Source organism: Saccostrea echinata, unplaced genomic scaffold (genome assembly GCF_033153115.1).
Source record: "Saccostrea echinata isolate AGI-Se365-2 ecotype Australia unplaced genomic scaffold, CSIRO_AGI_Sech_v1 ptg000027l, whole genome shotgun sequence".
In the NCBI taxonomy this organism is placed as follows: domain Eukaryota; kingdom Metazoa; phylum Mollusca; class Bivalvia; order Ostreida; family Ostreidae; genus Saccostrea; species Saccostrea echinata.
Window position 1 is genome coordinate 2,574,477 of NW_026889776.1, and position 22,229 is coordinate 2,596,705.

The 22,229-nt window shown below is 32.8% G+C and overlaps 1 protein-coding gene across 3 annotated transcripts; it reads right to left on the reverse strand.

The window, feature by feature from the left end:
- Window positions 1-1,587: 1,587 nt before the first annotated feature.
- On the reverse strand, window positions 1,588-21,836 carry LOC133193432 (putative methyltransferase NSUN7). Of its 3 annotated transcripts, XM_061329373.1 has the most exons (13): window positions 21,792-21,835; window positions 19,722-19,777; window positions 13,210-13,880; window positions 9,057-9,115; window positions 7,104-7,387; window positions 6,234-6,417; window positions 5,832-6,036; window positions 3,662-3,805; window positions 3,442-3,543; window positions 3,069-3,319; window positions 2,537-2,952; window positions 2,025-2,047; window positions 1,588-1,673 (listed from the first exon to the last, which is right to left on the reverse strand). In XM_061329373.1, the coding sequence occupies exons 3-12, from the start codon at window positions 13,649-13,651 to the stop codon at window positions 2,038-2,040; spliced, it is 2,097 nt and encodes a 698-aa protein (XP_061185357.1). In that variant the 5' UTR covers window positions 13,652-13,880; window positions 19,722-19,777; window positions 21,792-21,835; the 3' UTR covers window positions 1,588-1,673; window positions 2,025-2,037. The 3 variants fall into 3 exon arrangements, with proteins under 3 accessions (XP_061185357.1, XP_061185356.1, XP_061185355.1); XM_061329372.1 differs by lacking the exon at window positions 2,025-2,047 and having other exon boundaries at window positions 1,602-1,673; window positions 13,210-13,793; window positions 21,792-21,836; XM_061329371.1 differs by lacking the exon at window positions 2,025-2,047 and having other exon boundaries at window positions 1,602-1,673; window positions 21,792-21,836.
- Between the last annotated feature and the right edge of the window lie 393 nt (window positions 21,837-22,229).

Sequence of the window (22,229 nt, forward strand, 5' to 3'; positions counted from 1 at the left end):
ACTTGTCTTTTGCTCATTTGTACAAAAACAGAGAAGAAATAAAAATCCAAGAAACCCTGTCTGTTAAATTGCAATTGTAAAATGTAAACATTAGGTGGACTACTCACCATACAGGCTTAGCCACAGTGTTTATGCAGTTATGAAGCATGTTAAGCAACTATAGCTATATTGATATGAAAGCATCCTCAGGTAGTATGCAAGTTTGTTCAAATCACAACCCCCGGGGGGTAGGGTGGGGCCACAGTGGGGGATCAAAGTTTTACATAGAAGTCTATATAGGAAAAAATCTCAAATACAGAAAACCCATTATTAGTCATAAAGTTTGTTCAAATCATGACCCCTAGGGGTAGGATGTAGCCACATTTTTAAAAATCTTCTCTTCAATAACAGCAAAGCCATCACTAGTCAAATGATTATGGAAGCATTCTCAGTTAAGATTAAAGTTTGTTCAAATCATGACACCTGGGGGTAGGATGGGGCTACAACAGGGATCAAATTTTTACGTAGGAATATGTAGGAGAAAAAATTTGTTAATGAGAACGGCAGGGCCATATTGACTCAGGTGAGCATTATGGCCCATGTGCCTCATGTTATTCATTTATTGATGTCATACATTTAGTCCATTCTGGATGTGTAGAGTTCTGTTGTCATGGTGACACATAACAAGACATGACAATATAATAAATTACCTTTTATTTCTATCAATAACAGAAAAACAATACATATTCACTTAGATATCACAGATGTGTATAAATATGTTATATACAACAACAAAAGATAACCATAGCAGCCCTGAGGCCTGGCAGAAAAAGGAACAATTGCACTAATATTGTCTAAGGCTAAAAAAGTCTGTGCACTTTACATAAATATTGGCTAATCTCAGTTTATACATTCATAAAATAAAAGCAACACATTATATGGCACTTCACGTTTCTCAGCACTGTACATTGACATTGCACAATTGATTTCTCCTGGGTGACTGGACGTGATTCGATAACTTTCTAAATACCTTTTAGTAATTAATGGAAATATGAAAAAGATGTATTGATTTAATCTCCTTAATAAGGTCACATTACTGGAATAACAAAATTTATACAAATGGAATTGTTTAAACGTAAGTGATTGCTAGGCTCCCTAAGATTAAATATTCAAAGTCAGAGATGCACACGAACAATAATATATTAAGTACCAGGTATTGAAAATGATTTTCCAGTCAACACAAAGGCACACATAACCACACTGAATTTTAAAAGAACAATGTTTTGACATGAACAATGCATTCTCAGTGAAAGCTCAAAACATTCTGGTCAATTAAAAATGAACCTGACAGTGAAAAAAGCATGCCTTAAACCAACATTAATTTAAAACCTTGATAAAGTTGTTTGTGCTGACTGATTGTGTCTGATAATTATGATATGACAGGTGCTCTTGCATTAAGAGCTGGTCTCCTGCAGTGTATGCACAGAAGTGGCTTTGTAACAAGGACAGGTAATAATGTATCATTTTAACATGCTGCAATATGAATGCACTACAATGCTTAACTATTCCTCACATAACTATACACCCTATGTATGAAGTAGATGAACAGTCTGGATAGGATCATGCAAGGTCAGGGTTTTCCTGTGGGCTACAAAGCTTACCTGGTCTTCTTAGACTTCTTGTGCTTTTTACGACTGTTGTGAAAGGAAATTATTTTATGAATGCATTTAAATTTTCAAATTGATGAAAAAATTCAGAAAATTGTAGAATTCAGTAAATATGAACAAGTATCATAAGGCAGAAAATGGAAAGCTTCATGAATAGTGAAAGCAGACAGTTAAAAGTGTAAGGAATGTAGCACTGATGCAATGCTTCCAGAATTTATAAAAATATAACATAGTTCATTATTCAAGACAAAGTATTTTTACAAATATGACAGATCACTATATTATACAAATTAAGGTACATTTTCAGTTGCAAGCCATTTGAAAGAGCTTATCATTAACAATGCAGCTTTGGTTTTCATGCACAATATTTTTTATTACCTGACCATGCTTGTTACTTTTGGCTGTGAAAATCACAAAATTAATTAGTGAACATTGTGAAAAACAGATTTAGCACAAATATGTTATTACACATAAAATAAATTGTGCATCTTAGTGTAACAAAAATACCAGTACACTTCACAATTTTAACACAAAGACGTACATTTTCATGTAAAACAGTGAGACAGAAACATATCAACTCTGGTGACTGCTGAACGTACCCAATAGCACCATAAAACAGGTAGAAATATCATAATACTGACTAGTTCACAATTATTGCAAGAACGTTTTTGTACCCCATGTTATTTAATTAACAAGAAATAAGGATTTCAGTGACCGATACATAAACTTTTGGTTAAAAATGGCCTTTTGATAGCCAAGACAAATACGATTACATTTACATACAAATTAAAACATGACAATTGCAAAGTTCATGCACATAAAAGCAGACTGTGATTTGTAATTAACCGTGAGACAACCACATAAACATCATCCAACAGAAAAGTATTCACCTGAATGGGGCTGGATGTTTGACGATTTTCAGGTGCTCTGCTACAAGCACTTTATCTCTCCTCACTGATGATTCTCTTTTGGAGGCATCCTTATAAAGTCGTGTCCCCACGGCAATCCCGCTGGGGCGGGGCAAGCTGCGGCGAGCCTGGAGAGGGGAGTGTATGTAACTGCGGACAGGACTTGTAGCATGAGGGGCAGATATAGCACTACGAGGGGGCAGCTTCTGTTCTGATCTCCTGGAGCGCCTTGTCAGAAGCTTCTCTGACTTTGTATGTCCGTTAACAAGGTTACTAGCCTCCCCATTCTCATGGTCGCCCTCTATCACTTGCGTCTTGTTTCGTTTCTTACCACTTAGTAGTCCTTTAGCTTGAGCTCTGGCAAGAACATCTTTGGCTGCTTCCTTAGAGTCTTCAGGCTGTTCAACAAAATTTACAGCTTAAAGGTAAAAATAATGATCATTTAAAAGTATTGCATAATTTTCAAAAAGATTAAAAAAAATATGTTTTTTAATCAACTGTAATGACTACATACCTCTCTGGTTACAACAGCAATGAAGCAGCCACTTGTTTTTTCTGTAGGTCGAAATTTGATAAACTTCCCATGAATTCCTATTTTATTGTCTATGGCCTCACTAGAGAAAGGAATGACAGGGGGAACGACTCTGTATGGGTACTTTCTTTGCTGTACCAAATTAATATACTCCACAGCCTTTGATACAACATTTTCATTCTCAACATCATGAATGGAGCGGGTGGTGTACACTACAGCTTGTACTTTTGAAACTGAAAAAAAAAAATTGTTTATATCAACAATATAACTCAGACCCTGATAACCATTTTCTAAAAAAGATGATTTTTCTTTTAATGCATCACAGAATGCTAAGAAATTACCGGTATATACTTACATTTTAGGGCATGTTTTAGAAGCTCTGTATGTTTCGCTGTCAGATCTCCAAGTTTGCTTAGGCCTGTATCTCCAATAGATAAATCTTTCAAAATTTTCATATCTGCAAAACCCAGAAAAAAAAACAAGTCATTACTGTCATCTTAAAAAAAAGCACAGTGTTACTGTCTGTATATTTCCCAAATATATTATAAAATCCATGTAATATACAGTATACTAACCTTCGCCCTCATTGACAATAAAGTCTATTGGATTGGCAATGCCTGATTTACTGCAGTCTGCAGTGATGAGAATGACTTTAGCATTCTTAAATCTGTTATCATCAGGTTCTATATCCAGGAAGTTCTCCGTCATTACTTTAACACCTATAAATTTTATCAATAAGGTATTATAGTGTCTAGTGTTCAGAACTCCCAATTATGGTAAATTTTACAAAAGTATTTACCAATTCTACAAATACTATATCACTATAGCCAAATAAAAAATGTACACATATTAATAAACAAAACAACTACAGGCATACATTTGATTTTGTTGAACACTGTGATCTTTGTCCCGACATTATACTGCTATGTTAAATTACTGAGCAATAATAAAATTTATATAGCAAACTTTTGAATTTATTTTTACAAAGTGTTGTATGGATACAAAATGAAATTTTGTACATACAGTACACTTTTATTTACTCCTTGTGAAATAAATTTTTGTTTGTTTTCATGTTGACATGGAATTGGTTCCATTATATTGGGTGGGAAAATAATTCTTGGCAAACAGATAATGCAAGGCAAATGAATAGATTCCTGTGTTGAATTTATTTAGATCTATCAGACTTATACAAATTACAGTAGAATTTTCAGTTGGTTTGTACTCTTGTTTACACTGACCAAATACACACCACAAAATATCCTTCTTTCCTAACTTTTTTTACTTTTATTAATCTGTACAATAAGAGGAAGAAAAGTTGCCTGAAAACTTCAGAATTATACGTATCTCTATGCACTTTTTTCAGTATTAAGTCTTGTACTTAGGCATAGATCATATTCCAAACATTTGCTCAAATCAGTCATAAATTGCTAAAATATTTTCAAACAAAATTCATGATTAAGAACACCTATCTAATTTCTCTGCACTGTTTTCACAAAGAACTGGCACTGCATAAGTACAGATTGAGAAGCTTTTATAATGGTTAGAGAAGTTATTGCATGCCAATGAGCAAACAAAAATTGATGAAATTGATTTATAGCAGGGGAATAAACTTATTTTATACTGTGTTAACCAGAAAATTACACATCTTCAATTCTCAACAACTTGAAAGATAATTTATTGAAAATTCGAGTGTTTTGTCAACAGTGGTTTTAAGGAGATAATTTACAGGCTGAAGGTCAGCGATATATTACTAAATACGGACATCTATCACGGTCAATTATATGAAGATGAACTATCAAAAATTGCTGAGGAGCAGGATGTCTTAAATAAGACCAAAAGCTGGGAACAAAGTGTGAACTGAGCCAGCTGACATTGCTGGTTAATGTCTTCTCCAATACCCCTATTGACATTAGTGAATGATATATGTAATTCTGATTCTCACTACCAATTAGGTAGGCAATTACATGATCAATCATGTGCATTTGTCTCTGCTGGCTAATAAACCTGACAATCAATTAGGACCAAAACAACTGATAAGGGTGCAGGGATGGAGCTCTTTGATTTTTCTCCTGTTTATCACGTAGTCTACTGTGTTACCTGGACAGCAAGACCATGTGCACTAACACAATAATAGATTCACTATTTATAACTATCAAATGGGAGACTTTTTCTGGCTCCCATGATAAAAATCAAGTAATTAAGCAAGCCTGATACATTACTGATGAAGGGTCATTACAACCTTAAAGAGGTCAGGGTAGAAAAAGTTAATTAATTATTAATCTCATGTCTATCCTTCTATTGGAATATACTTCTTCCTGGGGGAGTATTGATCTTTTTTTAATTCAGCTTCAACAATTTTTTTTGAATTTATGATAAATAAACAACGAACTCAAAATCTGAATGTTTTGAATGCCAATAAAATCTATATTCTTTGAAGTAATATTTTCATGGAGGAAAGGTGTTAAATATTTGGATACAAAATAGATTCAGGTTTTAAACTTAATTCACATTTCCTTACTTATTTTTTTCCCTACAAAAAAAGCAATTGAAACCTTCTAAAATATATTTCACAAAAACAATCCTTTTGGGACCAGTGGTGTCCAGATTAGAAAGTTTTAATGTACTCATTTAACTGGGATTTTATCAAAAATATACGTATACCACAGAATTCTTTATATATATATATTTTGTACAAGGACTTCTTTGTTAAAATAGAAATAAATATATATAAATGATCAAGCTGACCTTTAACCCCAAGTTTCTCCATGTTGTCCCTGACTTCTGTGGGATTTTTAGCACCAAATGCCCAGATATGGCTATGGTTGTCTGCCTCTAACAGACTGGCAATGTGAGCAGTGGTCATTCCAGATCCAACATTGACATGAATGATGTCCGCATCCTCCCCAACCAAGTACTTCACAGAATGGGGGGCAATACTGCTAGACTTATCCTGAAGGACAGCAGATTCATTGGGTAAACTGATATAGTTTGGTGCAATATAACAGAACAGAATTTGGTTAAATAGACATCATTTAATTATCTGCCAACTAAAACTTCACCCAACTATACTATGTTGCCCTGCAAAAGAGCAGTACTGTAATTATCGTTAGAGGTTTTCTGGACAACTATTCTTTGGTCCTTGCCTACCTGCAGGACTAACTTTCCTGTTGTAACAAGGTAATTCTGGACCAGGTCATTGACACACTCTGGAGAGAACATCAATACATCATGACACAAGGAGTCCACGCAGAACATCTTCCCTTCCAAAGCATCATCAGAACTCACTAATCTGTAGTGATCATCCTTTAAGGCATCTAGCACCTCAGACATACTGAAATACAAGAGAATCTCTTTAGTATATTTTTTCTTAAAGAATATAAATTATACAGTATTATGATTTATTCCTTATTTAAATCTTAACTAATTTGTAGGCACTGTAACATTATGATAATTTATGGACTGTTTTTACGATTGTCTTTTGTGATATTTTGCTAACTAATTTTGCATGTGCAAGAAATTGAACAATTCTGTGATGCATCTCCATGACATTTCTGTAGTCCATTGTAACAGCAAACAGGATAATCCATAAGAAGTTCAGATGTTGAAAAACTTAGTAAGACCTTTATGTGTTGAAGGTATTATAAGAAACTTGAGATTTCAATTTACATTGCAAATGAACACCCTAAGCCACTTTTCTCTGGTCAAATATTAGGAAGGCCTTTAAAGTAAAGATCTAATTATAAAAATATTGACATTTGAAGCTACTTTGTGAATATAGAAGTTTATACATACAGTGAAACAACAGTGGTGTTTTAAAGGGTCAGCAGAAAATCTATTCTTAAGTTTTTAATCAAAATATGATTTGAATTTTTTCTTAAAATCAATATCCAACATTCAGGACTCTGCAGGATTCAATGTTTTAATGGTTTGAGTTCTAACTGTCCCTGGTAATTGATTCTTGGCCATCTAGATGCCAGTAAAACTGAGAACAAGAAGAGTTGAAGGTCACTGGCTTACTTTGACCTTCTGTGGTTGACCCAGCCATACACTGGCATTGTGCTTCTTAGCTCCTCTTTGCTCCTCACTGTGTCTGGGAGAAGATGGTCCAAAGAGGGGGCCTCGGCCTTAATTCTGTGTCGGGCCAGAGCAGCATTTAGGTGGGTCTTACATTCCAGAATGGCCTGTTCTATCTCTAGGAGGTCAGGAAGGGTTGTTTCTCCAGGAAGGGGGGTTCTCTGTTGAAACTTTCGACCTTGAAAATCACACAGCATCACCATCACAAGGCCACTGTCCTCAACAAACTGTAAATAGTAACACCTTAATATAAATATTTAGTAACCTAAGTTCATGCCTATGAATAATGAGGCTAGTTTTGTGGATAATGACAAGGGTGAAGAAAAATGTTATAGGTATACTCTCACAGTTCCTAACTTTATGATCAGAGATAAAATCTCCTTGTATTATAGCATTTTATTTGAAATGTTTGTTCCTTATCAAAATCAATGTAAATTTTTGTTTACATTGATATCTCGAGAAAGATTATGCAAACTTCCATATAATAAAATTGAAAACATGCATGATAAATGCTGTATTGATAATGGTTTGATGTGGGTAAATGTCCTGAAGTAAACGCCTCTATAACATGACAATGATAACAGAGTCCTCCTTGATATTTCTACGACTGTTCATTGATCTCTCTTTTATATCAGTCAAATCATAATACCTCAAATATCTACAGAAGTGTTGCTATGAAAATCATGTTCAATATTGCATTTTTCACCAGGCATTTCAGATCCCTGACTTTGTAATCATATTATTTTTTCATCTCTCTCACTGGCTCTAGGGTCAATCATGAGATACCTGACTGGTGCAGCTAGCAAACACCATTTAGTAATGGTTTGCTCTTATCAACCAAGGTTTTGTATTGTATTATTAAAGTTAAAAATTGATTTTACTTTTCATGTGGTGTCACATTGATATTTCAAGTTCTTTTGAAATCTGTTAATGATTGTAACATTCATTAACTATCTCACTGGGTATTGATTGATTTCTTTCGAATGACATTCACTGAATGTATCTAAAATTAAAAATAGAATTGATTACTTCCTAACAGTCACATGCAGTAGTTTGTTAATTTTTGGCCCCTTTTGCAGCACCAACTTTCCTTATCTTATATTGGAAAAACTATTTGTTATTACAAATGTTCAAACAAGTTTTCTATTAAAACACTTCCCTTAACTACTGTTTTACAAGGTTCTCCATTTACAAACCACATTAAACTTTGTTAGCTTTTTAGCAGTGCCATTATTTCAGAATCCCCAGGCATTTAGACCTTTTTCTGAAAGCATTAGTTCGTCAATAATTTTTCTAATGCAATCACATTACCTTGCATAATTAGAGTGTGAATGAACAGATAAATCAGTTTGGATTTAACCTAGTATATGACTTAAATTAATTATGACTACATTGAATATAGTATGTACCAAAAATTACTCACAATAAACATCCAATACATTAGTCATGTTACATATTAATTATCTTTGCATCTCATAGGTGAAATGAATTTGTGTATTAGGGAAAAATGATGAAAAAAGCAGATTCTGCATATATAACCTGATTTTGGAAACCAACACAAAGGGGCTTAATTAATGAAAGTTAAATTACCACAACCAATGTTAAGAGTGAATTAAGAAACTGTGAAGAAGTGAATTAAGAAACTGGTGCTTTCTTTGTGAGACTATCCATTTTATGTATATCAACATGTCCCTTTAATAGAACTATATATAGGTCTAAAAAGGTGTAAATAAGAAACTCCAGATTTCAATAATTATTTCCCTTCACTCAATTTGTTTTTCTTTTAAAAAATATTCTCTCTCTCTCTCTCTCTCTATATATATATATATTCCAGTAGTGATTAAAGCTTCACATATTAATGATAGAAAACAGCAGAGTATATGTAACAAGTCGTACCTCTGGAAAGGTAGAGAAGAAAGCGCAGTCCTGGAGTATCTCTTCAAACAATAGCTGATCTGTAAAACATAAGGAATGTAATCTAACTAATAGACAAAATCCAAAATGAAAACTTCCTGATTCATATAATAAGCATGCATGTGCAAACTTTTACATGTTTCATAATAGGTTATTGTTTCCCCAAAAGTAAAACAGGTAATAAAAAATTACCCTAAATCATCTTTTAAAAAAACAAAATTGGTCAAATATTTATAACCTGTGGCCAGGAGTGTTTGTTTTTTTTTTCAACTTTCCCCTCCTTTTCAATTACAAAATTTCAGCTTGAAGTGAGCAATAGTGACAAGGCTTCCAGCAGGTTTATAATAAACCAACAGTGGGACCTTAGAACAATAAGAACACAAAACATTGTTTCCCAAAACACAGAGCCCTTGACTCGATCTGCCCTGGTTGATAGTTGGGTTTGCAATATCTTTGGGCCACAGTGTTTAAATTGCAACTCTTGTGGGGTCTTTGGGTCCCAAATATAAATCTTTATTTCACTCCACACATTAAAATATATGAAATATATTTATAAACATAACATATAAAAATGTGAAGGCTTTCTGGATTTTCTATCATTATAAATGTCAAGAAGTTCTCACTAGGAAGTGATCCTGGACGCTAATATTTCTGGAGACACAACTTGTAGATTATACCTATCACTTTCAAAGAAGTTCATGGAGTATTGTGCAAACACTTCGATGGGAAAGCTATTTCAATTATCATTCATTGGGAGGATTATTCTATTGTAGTGGTATCAGCATGCTGACCAAACTGTAGGTCATCTTCCAGTGCACTGCAACCTTTCAGCTGGCCATTCGGTCACTGCTGTATAGGTGGGAATTTTATCACTGGTTGCTGGTGGTGAATTTGACAGTTGATTCCTTTTTTGTGGGAAACTTTATTACTGCCTTAAACTCAAAATTTGAGTTTGCCATCATGCTTAAGAGCCGTCATATTAAAATGTCTTGGAGTCGGAGGATTATACACATATTTGTTGCAAATCATGTTGCTTTGTCGAGATATGTGAGGACATAAGTCATTTTTGTTTTGCTTAGCTAAACATAAATATAAGTATAAAAATATAATTATTCTACAGAATGAAAAAAAGGATGAATGATAAGACCTTGTGAAATTTATAGTTATATTCCTTTCATGACATTTATTTTATTGCTGTAAGTGTTTTTCTTTAACCAAAACAATTTGAAGGGAGGGGAAAGAAAAAGGTTTTTAATTTTACCTTAAGATAGCTCTATCTTAAATGTTTAATTTTTACCCTATACTTTGATTTAGTCTGTGACTTATTTTTCTTGTGGACAAAGCAGAATACTGATTTTTTTTCCCCATCAAGATTGGAATATATTAATGTTCTGGCAATCTTGACCATTATACCCATTTGTTGAACTAGAGAGATAATTTCAAGCACTTGTTTTATTCTGTGTCATGTTATCAAAACCTTTGCTTCAAACTCTCATAAAAGTCCAAGTCAACTGGTGACACCGAAGTCTTTAATGATTTCAGATACCCAGCCCTCTTTGAGACTGTACCATCTTGTGGAATTTTGATGGATGTTGATCAGTTCTTTATACGTAAGGTCACATCTTAAAAATGTAAGAGGGATCAAAGTTTTCCTAGAGATCAATCACAGTGCCAAATATTTGGCTTCTGTAAAATTTAAATGTTTGATAAGTTGCAAATACAGGTCTAAACACAAGGGTGTGCAGGACCAACCGTTAATCTGGTGATTGACCGTAAAATGATAAGTCTGATCGTGCATTGGGGTAAAGCACTCGGTTTTTAATAAAACCCACACTGTAAATAAACAAGCCCCTTATTTCAATTAAGAGTAAACAACAATGTTCTATACAATTTTCTTGACAGTGTCCACTAGAACAGATGATGTTTTGTGTTGTCCAGTTTGGAATAACCAATGACGTCACCTGATAAGATTATAATGTTTCATCTATTACCATGACTACAAGGACAATTGTCATGTAAATATCAGAATCGCATTGTCCTCTGAAGCATTTCCAAACAGTCTCTCAAGTATTTTGTCATCAATTTTAACTTTCTGTTAAAGGAAATGGTTATACTGATGTACATGTAGTTATACATTAATTCTGATAAAATATACATTAGATTCTTGATTTATTTCATGTGGTAGTCATATCAGCAATTATATCAGAAAAAATATTGTTTCAGTATGATTAATTCATAATTTTGATATATGATACACAGTAAGTACGTCCTATAATTAAAGTCAATATTTTTAAGTACCGGTAGTTCAATACTAGATCAAAAGATAAAATCAAAACTAACGGTATGTGGGGCTTTTTTTGCGCACAATTCTACCAGAGACCAGAATTAATCCCTCTGATAGTGTGAGGAAAAACCGACTTGGATGAAAATCAATGTGGAAGGCATGAAATTTCTGTGAAAAAACATGTCTAATGAAGGAGTCAGAAAGTGTAGAACATTACTCGCAGTAAATAGTACAGGGCTCACAAAGGACTATCACAATGTCTTTGGTTCCATTTGTAATCAACAAACAATGACTTTCTCAAGATCTATAGAGAACTTCATTTTTTATACATGTTTGATAGGTCCAAAGGATGATCAAAAGAAAGCTTTATTGTAATGGGTTGAGCATTACTCGATGCTTCACGGCTCTTATATAGTCATATAGTTCTAAGGTGTGCACCTCAGTCAATATGTCAAACTCATCAATGTTTTCATGAATTCTTAAAGTGACCTCAGCTCTAACATTCTGTGAAATTAGCTAGGTTAAGCCTAGCTGAACTTAAAGGAGACTGAAAAGTCTTGAGGGATATTACAAAATAATGAACCCTTGTAAAAATCACCATTGATATACATGTATGGATATCAAAGGTTTAACTCAATTCCCTACTCCCTAAATAGGTTAACTTTTCAATGGCTCTAGCTTTCCAATTTTCTGATTCATTAACTGTTTGTGGTATATTTAACTTGTATACAGGTTTATAAACATTCAATGTCATTAAGTAATCCATTCATCCCAACAATTCATTCTTTTGAAACTTCCATGCAGGAGAAAACGTTCAAATCATTATACTTGAATAGTCATTCATTTTAAAATCTCTTCATACTGAAATTTGAAGGAAAGGATTTTCTGTGAAATGTGGATGGTATTTGTGTCAGGTTTATGTTCTTAATGGTTCTGATAATTGGATAAAGAAAATATTGAAATGATTAAATAAGAACTGGTTAAATAAACTTCATATTTTTATCAAAACTTTCCGATTTTAAGAATAAAAAAAATTACAGTTTAAGAAGACTCTTTTTAAACCAGTCATTGAAATTATCACACTGTAAATTTAAAATGGGTTTTATTTTGTGCCATTTTTCATTCTAAATGTTGTAATCAGTTCAATAAAAGTTTCCCCCCTGGTCCACTTTCTGGTCAGATAAAGCTTCTTACTGAATCATATTAAAAAGCTCCACATTTATTTGAGTGGGGCATAAACTTAATAAAGGGGGATTTGGTGTATCCTAATACGGCATTTGTTATCAGTCCCCTGAGCCTTTAATTGCAATATAAGTTAAACTGTGTATTTTATTCATAATCTGTGCTATGTACACTCAAATAATACTCTCTCTCTCACTGGGAGCAGTTGTACCATTGCTGCCTGAAGGATTTAATTTAAGATTAATTCCTGTACTTATTAAATATTACTTATTAATGAATCATGGGATGAGTAACTAATTAAACAAATTCAAATGAACTCCATAAACTCTACTCAACATTGCTGATTAATTAAATTACAGGACAGAGGCAGTTGCCATGGAAAAGGAATAAACATATTCTGGTTTTTAATGTTCAAGGCATCAGAAATATAAAATAGCTGAAAAAGTGCTGGTGTTTTTAGTTTTCAAATTAAATCATATAATGCAACAAATTATTCCAATTCATAAGGTTGGGAAAAAACAGAGGAATAAAAACAATTCTTTTACTCAATAAAAAACCAAAGAGTAACAATGCTTAAAACATTTTTTTTTCTTAACAATGGATAATAACTCATATAATAAAGGACATATTTGTAATTTAAATAAGCCATATTAAAAGAATTTGACTTACATTTGAGGGTGGAAAATGCCAGTTCAAAGGCCAGTCTTTTATCCTGGTCATTAGAGAAGTAAAGTTGGGGTATATCTCTCTCTGATAGAGCAGCCTTATTCCTCTTTTTGAGGTATGGATTCTCTCTTTCCTCCAGACTCTCATGTCTCAGAGCTGAGAAAATTTTGCTGGCATTATTGTATGTCTGGTGGCTGTAAAGACAGGGTTCTTTGTAGAAGAACTGGAATCTCACATCCGAATCAGAACCATTAACAAGTTCTCCCTCTGAGTCTTCAGTCATCTTCATACGCATTTTTACTGTATCTCTCATCACACACCGGCTGTAACGAGAGCTTGAGGGACGGTCTGAAGGGGGGGCATGGGGCAGAAACTGTGAGGTTATCCTATTCTGCCCTGACACAGGTCTTCTTTGCAGTAGCACAGATTCAGCAGTAGGCGGCATTATGGTTAATATTAAACAGCACTAGGAAAATGTAACATCAAGTAATTGATCAAGGAGCACAATTTATCCAATCGTTTACCTGGCCAGGTATATATGGCAGGTAACAGGTGTCAATCAAACACTTTCAAAGGAGATTTAATACCTATAGGCGGAAAGACCAATTGTTATCAAATTTATATTTAGCAGTTCTAGAAACGGAATTCTGTTTTGACGTTTAATCTTTGTTGACCTGAAAGTAAAATAAATACGATTATGTAAAGTTCTTAATCAGACTGTAGAGGGTATTGGTAAATATTGAGTATCCACCATGCTCTAAGTACACTCTGGATGAAACAAAGCTGGTATTGTTATCATGATGACTTCATTTAGAATTTCCAACAAGGGATAAACACATCAGATATGATATTGTCCGTGATCAGGAACTCCCCATTGTCCAGTCACTGACATTCTTTATATGAAAAACCAGTGACTCTTTAAGAGTGTTTAAAATGACGCATCTTGCTGAACATGAAAAACAGGGTTGAACGAATAAAACTAACAGACATCATACATATAAGTATTTAAGTTCTTTGTATAAATTGGTGCTCTATTTAAAGGTATAAGAACCCTTTCATAAACGTTTGTAAAAGGATGTTCAGAAAACATTCAATTAGATGAATAAGTAAGCAGTTCACGGAACTCAAATTTAATATATGACGCATTTTATAGAAGGGTACTTAACTATAATTGCAAACAGATCATAAAACTCAAAAATCGAAAGTTTTAAAGAACTAAAAGAATTTATGACAACAATAAAAGAACGTTTTCAATCCAAAAAAGGAAAATTATAATGATTGAAATGAATAAAGTTAAATAAAGATAGTTTTTGCGTAAATATCATTATTCAGATAGTTATCAAAATGCAGAGCAATTTCCTATTTATATCTTTCAGTAAAAACCTTTTTTTCATTTCTTTTTTCTTCGTATGATGAGGCAAATAAAAATAAAATTGAGTTTTTCAAAACATATCATTATTATAAATCAACAAATGGATTCTATTTTCTAGTCTGTCATCCTGTATGATGAAATATGATTTATAACTGAATACAGTATTTTAAACAATTCTACTTCAAATTAAAATTACATTACATGTAAATTGATTTTATTTTAGAAATCAAATTCAGACTTGTAGGCATCCATTTATATTTTTTGAAAGGTGGTCAAATCTCCTTACGGGATTTCATAATATTGGTAATATATAATGTAGTGAAAAGTCTTCCACAGGATTCATAAAAAAGTTCCTCATAAGAGAGATTACCTTATAAAAGAATTCTTTTTAACCAAGTTTTACTTTTATTTTAGTCTTTAAATTTTTTTTTTTATGAATTTGAAAGCGTAAAGTACATGTATACTGAAACCCTCTTTAACATTGAAATACATGTACATACTGTAAACCAACCATCATTCACAACAACTTTTAGAACATTTATTTAATATGATTTGTCAGTTTGGAATCGATCCACTAAAACTAAATTTTGTTACTAAGGAGATATAAACAATTAAATAAATATTTGCGCCAATAAATATTTGTAAGAAAAGCAAGGTCCCGAATCTTGTGGATATACATTTCTTGCACCAATTAAAAACTGGTTACGGTATACAAACCAAATCACATTTGTCCATTGAGCCACAACATTCAGATAAGTAACACAATGTAATACCGATATTTTAACAAGAGAAACAGTTCCTATAAAATAAAAAAATAAAATGTAAAAGCTAAGATAAATCAGATTAGTTAAAAAATAATTAGTTTGCTCTGTTTTGAGAACTTTGTTTTGGGGTTTAGCTTGTAATAATTATACATGTAGCTCTGAGGGAAATTTCAAGATGAACATTCTTAGGCTTTGACAGGCAAAAGGAGCTGATTTTAAAAAGAACTGACCTATAGGAGAGAACAATTTCCAGAAAAAGGTCACATTTCAAAATTATAGTTCATTAGTTATTTTCTACCATAAATAATTTCTCTTTGAATCTAAAATTTATTACTTGCAATTTTAGAATTAACCCTCAAAGTTGGGTAAACAACATTCTCCCCATTTAAAGCACCAATTTTTGCATGATTTTTGGCCTAGAAGTCCTTCAGGGCAGGTCTGTCCCTGAATGAAATTATAATATGTTGATCGATGAGAACTAAGGAATTATCTAAAATAGGTCACCCCTATCCCTAGATGTATCATCCATGCAAATTTGGTCCAGGTAGGGCTTATAGTTTCTTGGGAATGGACCTGCTCCAAAAACTTTAACCTGGTCACTCATCTGGAAAATCTAGGTCAGATCCAGCATCCAAAACAAGTATAGTAGTGTCCATCCCCAGATGCATCATACATGCAAGTTTGGTCAAGGTGGGGCTTATAGTTACTTGGGAATGGACCTGCTCCAAAAAAACTTTAAACTGGTCACTCATCTGGAAAATCTAGGTCAGATCCAGCATCCGAAGCAAGTGTGGTAGTGTCCATCCTTAGATGCATCATCCATGCAAGTTTGGTCAAGGTAGGGCTTATAGTTACTTGGGAATGGACCTGCTCCAAAAACTTTAACCTGGTCACTCATCTGGAAAATCTAGGTCAGATCCAGCATCCGAAGCAAGTGTGGTAGTGTCCATCCCTAGATGCATCATCCATGCAAGTTTGGTCCAGGTAGGGATTATAGTTACTTGGGAATGGGACCTGCTCCTAAAACTTTAACCGGGATGCCGATGCTAACGCTGACGCCGGGGGTATAGCATAAGCTCATCTCAACTTCGTCGAGGTGAGCTAAAAAATAATGAAACTGTTTTTGACAACCTGGTTCATTTATACTGACTTATATAGACAGAATAGCTCAAAAACTTGGACTGCTGGCTCTTGAAGCCAAATTTTTTTTTAGGGTCTGGTTCAAATTCACCTGGCACAATACTTTTACAGATTTTAAAAACTCGCTTTATCAAACACTACTTTAATTGTATTCAACAGGGGTTTGTGTGTCTTACTTCAATTATCTGTCTTTAATGCATGTTCATTTTTTATATAAAAGACATTAAAGAACAAGATGTGTTTGTGAAACACTATGCCCCCGTATGGTAGCTTATGTCGAAGGTTAAAGTTTCTCAAATGCAAGTCAAAATCCAGGCCAAAAGATAAAAAATGTTGATACCCAAAGAAAGATCTTGTCTCGAGGAAAACACCTGTGAAATTTGAAAGACCTAGATACAACTGTTCAAAAGTTATGGTGAAGGTTAAAGTTTTTTAAATAAAAGTCAAACGTCAAGGTCAAGGTCAAAGTGGTTGGTATCCAAAGGAAGATCTCGTCACAACGATTACATATGTGAAGTATGAAAGCCCTAACACCAACCATTCAAAAGGTATGGCCAAGGTTAAAGTTTTTCAAAAGTAGGTCAAACTCCTAGGTCAAGGTCAAAGGGTCAAAGTGGTTGGTATCCAAAGGAAGGTCTTGTCACAAGGATTACATATGTGAAGTATGAAAGCCCTAGCATCAACCATTCAAAAGTTATGGCCAAGGTTAAAGTTTTTCAAAAGTAGGTCAAACTCCTAGGTCAAGGTCAAAAGGTCAAAGTGGTTGGTATTCAAAGGAAGGTCTTGTCACAAGGATTACATATGTGAAGTATGAAAGCCCTAGCTCCAACCATTCAAAAGTTATGGCCAAGGTTAAAGTTTTTCAAAAGTAGGTCAAACTCCTAGGTCAAGGTCAAAAGGGTCAAAGTGGTTGATATCCAGAGGAAGGTCTTGTCACAAGGAATACACATGTGAAGTTTGAAACCCTAAGCACCAACTGTTCAAAAGTTATGGCCAAGGTTAAAGTTTTTCAAAAGTAGGTCAAAAGGTCAAAGTGGTTGGTATCCAAAAGAAGGCCTTGTCACAAAAAATACACATGTGAAGTTTGAAACCCCAAGCTCCAACTGTTCAGAAGTTATGGCCAAGGTTAAAGTCTCATAAAATTTTGCAAAAGTGGGTCAAACTCCAAGGTCAAGGTCAAAAGGTCAAATATGATGGTACCCAAAGAAAGGTCTTGTCACAAGGAATACACATGTGAAATATGAAAGTCATAGCTCCAACCAATCAAAAGTTATGGGCAAGGTTAAAGTTGACAACAGACAGACAGACAAACAGACAAACAAACAGACAAACAGACAAACAGACAGACAGGACAAAAACAATATACCCCCGGGATCTTTCGATCCGGGGGCATAAAAAGCAAATCGTAAATTTTATATATAATCAAAACGCAGTCAGTGGAACAGCAACTATACCTAAGTCAGTGTAGAACATTTTCTTCAAGGACAAGAATTGTTTACTCTTTGTAACAGTGTTACTCAAAACAGGTATTCTCATCTGCAATGAGCTTCAATGGATTACTGTTGTATATACTTTATTAATTTGATACCTTGGAATTTTATCAGTTCAGTGTATTTGGTTTTATTCCATCTATATTACTAGTACAAGTCTGTCTATTTAGGTTGAACAAATATATAGTGCTTGCATTAATATTTAAATTTTATTAAATATAGTATTTCCAACTTTTGAAGTCAATGGTCTAAATTCAGATCACAAGTCTTTAAACAATGGGGCTACATATCAGAGACTGTACTCCTTGGATTTCACTTATATTATTTGTATACATCAATGACATGTTTTTATTATTTCTGTGTAAAATACATGCACACCAAAAAGAGAATTATTAAAATAGATATCACCATTATGATGAAAAGTAAAAGAAAAAAAAATCAAAAAAGCTTTTCAAGAAAACAAACTCAAAATGTGTCAACAATAAAAATTAAGCTACATCTAGGTAAGGTATATAAAAATCTTCCTCCTATCTCTACATACTACATGCATTGACTAGAACTAAAATGATCTAACTATGAGAAACAAATAACTACATGTATTTAGCCTAAAGTCATTGATTGGAATGGAAATCGATAAGATTTTTGTAAAGACTAAAACCAATCCTGGCCCTATAGGTCTGTGCTCCATTTAAAATAATGTGATCCTTTCAGCAAAAAATGAAGTTCTTGCTGCAATAAAGTTCTATATTAATTTCTTGTCCTCAAACTCAATTTTTGACATTTTTTATCAAGTTTATTCCATTTTTATTTCACAATTTTATAATAAAAAAAAGGAACTGAAAAAATTTTGGTATGCAATAGAGTGTTTGTCCTTGTTAAAACTAAAGGGGATGTAGAATAAATTGTGCTGTATTGACTCAGAATTATATGCTTCTACATCTTAAAGGCAGAAGTATTATGCATTGATAAAAAATGATTTTCTTCCTAATGTCATTTAACAAACCTAATGTCATTTAACAAACACAGGGAGAAATCTTCGTACAGTACAACTCAGTTATAATGAAGTCTATGGGGCCCTGTGAATTAACTTCACAATATCCATATTTTATTATATCTATATACTGAATTTGTTAAAGTATATATAGCAAATTTGCAATTTACCTGTTTTCCTTCAAGTATGACTACCAAATACGTTCAGAGAAGTATTTAATTCAAATCTTATTTTGGAGAACTTAAATTAAATTTCAAATAACTAAAGAATAATAATGCCAGTTCATTATTTCAAATATCTAGATCTTAGAAAATTTGCTACAAAAGATATAAATTTCATTATTTTCAACCTCTGCTGGACACAAAATCAATATACAATATGTGTTAATTCATAATACCAGAGTTCCTTATAACTGTGGAATTTCAAAAGGAATTGTTAAGCATTTTGCCCGGGATCCAAAAATAGTGAAATACTTTGCTGTATCTATATATTTATTATAATATCCATGTTCGTATTAAACTCAAGCAATGCCTAAAGACAAAGAGAATGCAAAAAAGATGCTGGCAGAATCTAAAAGGAGTAAGAGGGGAGTTATTACTTGTAACAACCTGTCCTGAAGCCTACTGCTGCAGAATGCTTATTTCCCAAGGATTACCAATTACTGGGGGTATTTTACAGTTTTACATAAAGTAAATTAAACATTATTTAGATACTATGCAACTTCATCATTTTCTGAAATTGTATATGCATATACCTACCTACATATACTTGAAATTTGTAGAAGTTGGCTTTGAAATAGGAGAGTCTTGTTTACCTACAGATATATAAACAGTAGATATTGCAGAATGGATAGTAAAAGGTTTAAACCTATTAAATATCTATAAATGTCTTTTACTTAAATTTGGCATCATTAATGAAATTCAGTATAAAGCATTGAATTGTAATGTTGATCCTACTTTAATTTAATAACACATAATCATAAACATTTAATGTACCATGAAAATAAATAGCTAGCAATACCTCTGATCAAGTATTATTTCATACAAATTACTAAATACCATCCATTTTTCTTACCAATTACCCTAAAGTTTTTGAGTTATATGAACTATTAGTAAATGTCACCAGAAGTAAAACAGATAAATCTTATTTCACATGCCATTAACTAACTGGAGTAACAAACAGGGTGACCCTTGTGTGTTTATAGAAGCTGATAACTTTTCATTGAAATTTAGCAGTCAAGATAACAAGTGTTTATGGTATTTATGTGCAACCAAACATACATTAATTATTTTAAAAAACTTTAGAGTATCTATATCTTAATTACAAAACAAAAACAAAAACGTTGTGTTGAACAGAATATAGGATATAGGCCTTAACATTATTATTATTATTCAACCACTTGCTGAATGCAGAGTGGGAGCAAAATATTCTATAAGTTTAGAAATATGCTTTAATTCTATGCATCTGTCATAGACTGTTTCAGAAATCTACTTTGTGAAAGAATACACCTTAAATTCTGTAAATATATTCTTGGTGTTCATAAGAAAAGTACAAATTTTGCAGTATTGTCTGAATTGGGAAGGTTCCCCCTGCATTATGATATTGTCAAATTGTTAATCAAAAGTTGGTATAGATTTGAAAATTTGTCCACAGAATTTCCTTTACTTATAGATGCATATGAATGTAGTAAAAATCTTTTTGTACATGGAAAGAGCTCATGGTTCGCATTTATACAGAAATTAAGAAATATACTGAATATCAAAGATGAAGTAATTTGTTATGGGAAGCATAAATGTAAGTCACTCTGTCATAAAACCATATTAGATTATTATGTAAAAAATTGGTATACAAGTCAACAAAGTTATACCGATGGTAAATTAAGCACATATGTAAAACTCAAACAAAATTTGGGGTTATGAGAATTATTTCTCAGTAGTTAAAAATTTTCATCACAGAAAATCTCTATGTAAATTAAGAATTTCTTGTCACAGATTGCAAATTGAAGTGGGAAGATTTACCAACATCCCTCGAGAAGATCGATTATGCAATAGATGTAACTCTAACAGTGTAGATGATGAAACTCATTTTCTGATAACATGTAAAAAATATGATCATCAAAGAAATTTTTCAATCAATTAAAAGTAAATTTCCAAATTTCTCGGCATTAGATGATGAACAAAAACTTTTTTGGTTACTCAATACTGAAGACAAAGAAACTCTTAATTCTGTGGGCAAATTCATAAATGATAACATGTTGTAGTAGCCATACACTATTATATATAGTATTCCCTTTAACTGAAATAGTACAATATTATTGTTGAAATGAGCAATGTCATTTACAAATTGTTATACTATCCATTGGCATATCTTTTCTTTATTATTGTAATAATTTCATACTTGTCTGTTATGGGCTCTAAATTAGAAAATAAATGTTCTGTTCTGTTCTATATATAAACCTATTAAGATTTTTTTCTTATTTCACCCAAACTCTGTATTCGCGTAGTTTTAGAATACTCAGTACCTCAATACCTATTACATTGAGTCCACAAGAAACTGTTCTATTTCTTAAAAATTACAGTTTAAATATTTTGCTAATGAATCACAACTTAAATAATCAAAAATTGAATTTAAATATATACCAATGCTGTACGTAACCAGAGACATCTATTATTATGTCTCTGACGTAACCAATATTAACGAGGAAATTCGGATTATGTACATAACGGATTATGGTTCATTTTGTATCTGAAAAAAAAAATCAAATAAATAATCAAATACAGTCAAATGGAAAAAATGATACGTATGGCTAGCCTCAATAAGCAAGTCACCAAAAGCAAAATGTCCATATATTCCAAACAACTTCTTGGATAAATAGCCGATTCACTTCAAAGCAGGACCGCCATGCAAAATCTGATTGTGATGTAACGACAACGTCACAGTCGAAATCTCGCTCCAACAGAAGTATACTCTCAGAGGACGTCGGGTAATATTCCGGACAGTTTTTTTTATTTTATTTATCTTTTTTATTTTTTATTTTTTTGGTACTGTTGAATGTAGAGTTGAAGGAAGTAGATTATATCATAGGTTTGGACCTCATCGTTTGTCCCAAATCCAAGATGGCAGCATGCACTAACCTTGATATGGAGGGTCCAAAAAAAATTCAATGTTGTGTAATCGTTAAAAATATTCAACCTATATATAGATGTGTAATTTTTTTTTTGTGATACACCGATGTTCCCTTATGGCAGATCAAGGCTAAAGTTAAT